At 35.0% G+C, this 4,733-nt stretch overlaps 1 protein-coding gene across 1 annotated transcript in view; it reads right to left on the bottom strand.

Annotated features, from left to right (window-relative positions):
* Positions 1–274: 274 nt before the first annotated feature.
* The window catches only part of LOC143035972 (uncharacterized), a 13,337-nt gene continuing 8,878 nt past the window's right edge, over positions 275–4,733 (bottom strand). The window contains exon 4 of the mRNA XM_076203245.1: positions 275–390. Coding sequence (XP_076059360.1) covers positions 275–390 — 116 coding nt within the window. The remainder of the gene's footprint in view (positions 391–4,733) is intronic.

Below are 4,733 nucleotides of genomic sequence, written 5' to 3' on the forward strand. Positions count from 1 at the left end.
CACATGCGCTTAACATAATATATGCATTCACAGAAAATACATACATAAGTACATACATACATGCTTAGATACATATGTATGTGCATTCTCATACATACATAAACATAGCATAGCCATATATACATACAAACACACATAAGTACATGTATCCACGTAATACCACATCATCTCATCACTTCACCATGTTACACAAACACAACCCAAAACTTGAATATCATTCTTACTTATACAAGACAGTTTACCAACTCGTTTATGATTCCTTAAACGCGATCTATTAACTAATGTGATAACTATATGATAACGGCGTGACAAGGGTCTGGTCATCGACCAGGAGCATTTCCGATGTTATCACTACAGGACTGAGGGCTGTCCTGTTGCCATAGCAAAGAGCTGTAAGTGTGGAATAAGTAAGTTTGGTGTATATGGGGACGCAATTATAATGCATATATACACACATCACTAGGTGAACGCTCCAGGCGGCGTTTTCTAATAATGCCAGACATTGTTTCTAAAGTAGGCCTAGGTGAAGATTTCTATTATGGGCAAATTTTAAGAAGAGTCTCACCAGTGAGTGGGTTTTATGAGATGGTCATTGGGTTCGAGTAGCCCAGTTTTGCCTAAGAATGACAACAGGCGCCCTTACCTCCTTTCTTTATATCCTCCTCGGCTGCACACTCAACTTTTTATCTTCGACTGTAATTACAGTCTCCGTTTCCGCTCCTTCAGGCGTTTCTTTGACATCTTTTTTTTTATTCCCCACTTTCTATTCTCTACTATTCAAACGCATCAGATGAACTTTACAGGACAAAAGAACTTCACCCCTGATATCAGAAAATTATGCAAAGAACTCCTAATTTGTTGACCACATAATATATTTTTCACAAAGGATTACAAATGCGGAGCATGCCGACAGGAGACCTTTTGGTCCATATCTAGGTCGGATGCGAGAAAAAATCATAACAATAATAAAATAATAAATAAGAACTATAATAATGTAAATAACAAATAAAATACATAAATAAATGCATACGTATAGTTAAATAATAAACACAGGTAAATAGTAAATAACAATAAATTGACATATAACTAATAATAAATGAAAATCAGACAGACAAATGATAACAAAACAAAAACAAATAATATAGAATAAATTATAATCATCACAGCATCTTGCTTAGGTGTTTATCTAAATTATTCTTAAAGCTTCTAACTGAACTACATTGCACTACCTGTGCAGGAAGTTTATTCCATTCATTAACTACACGGTTGGCAAAGTTGTTTCTACCTACTTCCAAATTGAATCTATTTCCGGACAGTTTGAAACCTGTCGGCATGCTCCGCCTTTGTAAAACCATTGTTTCTTGTCTGATTATCATTCAATGTGAAGATTTTGTCACTTTTGATGTTGTCAATTCCCTTTAAAATCTTAAAGACCTTTATCAAGTCACCTCTGAGTCTACGCTTTTTTTAGGGAAAACAGATTCATATGTTTTAGTCGATTTTCGTATGATTTATTTTTGATATTTGGAATCAGTTTTGTGGCTCGCCGTTGTACTTTTTCCAGTCTGCCAATGTCTTTAATGAGATTCGGTGACCATACGGAAACAGCATATCCCAAATGTGGACGAACTAACGATTTATATAGCTTGTTAATGAGTGATGGACTTTTGAAATCAAAAGATCGCGCAATCAATCCTAGTATCTTATTTGCTTTCTTAGAGGGTGAAATACACTGCTTGGATAATTTGAGGTCGTTACTGATAATTTCGCCGAGATCTCTTTCACTATCCACTTTTGTTAACGAATTTCCAAATAACTTGTAATCGTACTTACTGTTATTTTTACCTATGTGCATTACCTTGCATTTACTTGTGTTAAATTTCATTAGCCACTTTTCAGACCATTGCTGTAATTGATCTAAATCTTCTTGAATATCTAATTGGTTTAAGTGATCACTTGCCACTCCGCACAGTTTTGCATTACCAGCAAATTTGGAAACAGTAGATTTTAGTCCACGGTCTATATCATTTATATATACTATGAATAGAAGTGGTCCAATAACGGAACCATGAGGAACTCCACTTGTAACATTTTTTCATTTAGAAGTTTTTCCATTTAAAACAACTCTCTTTTTTCGACCATTCAACCAATTACTAGTCCAACCTAATAGGCTACCACTTATTCCGTGTAAAGCCAATTTAGTAAGTAGTCTTTCGTGTGGGACGGTATCAAAAGCTTTTGCAAAGTCTAGATATATTAAATCTATATTGTTTCTATTGTCATAATTCGAGATAACTGTGTTGTAGAATTCGAGTAAGTTAGTCACGCAAGAACGTTTCCGTCTGAAACCATGCTGGCTATCATTTATCAAACGGTTACTTTCTAAATGATGTTCGATAGCATCTCTGATGATAGTTTCCATTATTTTTCCTACGATTAAAGTCAAACTTATAGGCCTGTAGTTATTTGGCTTCTTTTTGTCACTATTTTTGAATATGGGAGTAACGTTAGCTAGCTTCCATTCTCTTGGGACATCTCCGGATATGATGGATTTCTTGAAAATAATTTCTAATGGAACAACAATCTCATTTTTCATTTCCTTTAAGATTCTTGGATGCCAACCGTCAGGCCCTGGTGTTTTATTAACTTTGAGTTTATCTATACACCTTTTAAATTTTTCTTTTGTTATATTTACCGTAGTGAGTAAGTTTACCCTAGACTTTTCACAGGTTTCAGTTTGGAATTCACTTTGAGGTGTTTCGGTTACGAATACCGAGCTAAAATAATTGTTTAAGATATTACACATTCCTTCATTTGAATATTCAAGTTGATCGTCAGCGGATAATAGTGGACCAATGTGATTCCTAACAACCTTTTTATCTCTAATGTAACTATAGAATTCTTTGGAATTCTCTTTGGATTTATCAGCGATGTTCATTTCGTATTGTCGTTTTCTTTTTCTTATTGTCTTTTTTAAATCTCTCTGTATTGATACATAACTTTCATGGTCATTAGATGCACCCGAGCACTTATATTTCTTATAAGCCTGTCTCTTTTTAGCAATACTTTTTTCAGTTTCTTTGTCGAGCCACTTTGGGCGAGCCTGATTTGGGGGACGTCTGTCCTTAAAAGGAATGTAAGTTTGAATCATCTTAGTGAGCGTATTTTGAAATATTTCCCACATCTGATCTACAGGTCTTTTGTTTAATTTTGCCTCCCAATCTGTAAGATGAAGCTCCTGACGTAGTCCTATGGACTGAGCTTTACTGAAATCGAGTATTTAAGAAACACAAGTATCTATTCTAAAATTGTTTAGGAGTTTGAATCTAACTAAGTTGTGATCGCTATTTGCAACAGATTCACCGACTTCTACATCAGTTACCATGCTTTCGTGGCTAGTGATCAATAGATCGAGTAAGTTTCCATATCTTGTGGGCTCTTTTACATGCTGAATTAAGTAAATGTCACCTAGAAAATCAACCAAGCGACTACCTATATGGCCATGTTCAAGGGTCATCCAATCAATGTCAGTAAATTTGAAATCACCCATTATCAATAAATCCCGGTTGCAGAAACTAGACAGTTCTTGAAATAACAGTTTGTCGTCTGCTAATGATAATGTCTTTGGCCTATCTATTACACCTATATTCATTTTTTGTCCATTTGTTTGGGTTAACTCAACCCACAAACTATCATATGCATCCTGTTTCACTTTCTCTAAAACACAAGCATGAACATTGTTTTTAACGTACAACAGAACACTCCCACCTTTCTTGTGGTTTCTATCCTGATGAAAGTGTTTAAATCCAGCAAAATTATATTCAGCTTCGAACTCTGTACCATTTAACCATGTCTCAGTTATTCCTATCATATCGAGATTTTCGCTTTTGACATACGCCTATATTTCTTTAAATTTGTTCCTAATACTACGAGCATTAAAGTACATGGTTTTAAGAAACTCGTGATTATTTCTTTTTGACACATTTTGAGTTTCAATATCATGTCTTACATTATCATTTTGTTTTTTATTTATACCTTCCTCTATATTATTATTTGGTCCTTCATTGACATTCAATGCCTCATTAATATTTCTCCCATCAAAATTAACATTAACATATCCCCCATCACGGACATCTGGTCGAACACGGTCATCCGATCTCTTTTGTACATTTTGTCCCCCTACGTCACCGTGATTCACGCCGGCCTCCCGTCGTTCATTGACATTATGTCCGGCATCCCTTCCTAAAATTATATTTTGTCCTCCAGTGACATTATATCCTACCGTGATGTTTTTTTCCTCCACTATAATTACATCCCATCGTGATCTTTTGTCTTCCACTGTCATTACATCCTATCATGATATTTTGGCCTTAATTGACATTCTGTCCGGTATCCCTTCCTAAAATTATATTTTGTCCTCCACTGACATTATATCCTACCATGATATTTTCTCCTTCATTATCATTACATCCTATCGTGATATTTTGTTCTCCACTATCATTACTTCCCATCGTAATCTTTTGTCCTCCACTGTCATTACATCCCATTGCGACATTTTGTCCTTTGACTTTACATCTGAATGTAATATTTCGTCCTCTATGGACATTATATCCTAAAATTATATTTTGTCCTATACTGGCACATTGTTCTACATTAATACTATACTCTACACTGTTTTCCCAAGTACATTCTATTTCCCCTTCTCTTTGGGCTTCTACCCTAAGAAAGGAACT

The sequence above is a fragment of the Oratosquilla oratoria genome, chromosome 19 (genome assembly GCF_046742065.1).
Source record: "Oratosquilla oratoria isolate Oo_2021 chromosome 19, ASM4674206v1, whole genome shotgun sequence".
In the NCBI taxonomy this organism is placed as follows: Eukaryota; Metazoa; Arthropoda; class Malacostraca; order Stomatopoda; family Squillidae; genus Oratosquilla; species Oratosquilla oratoria.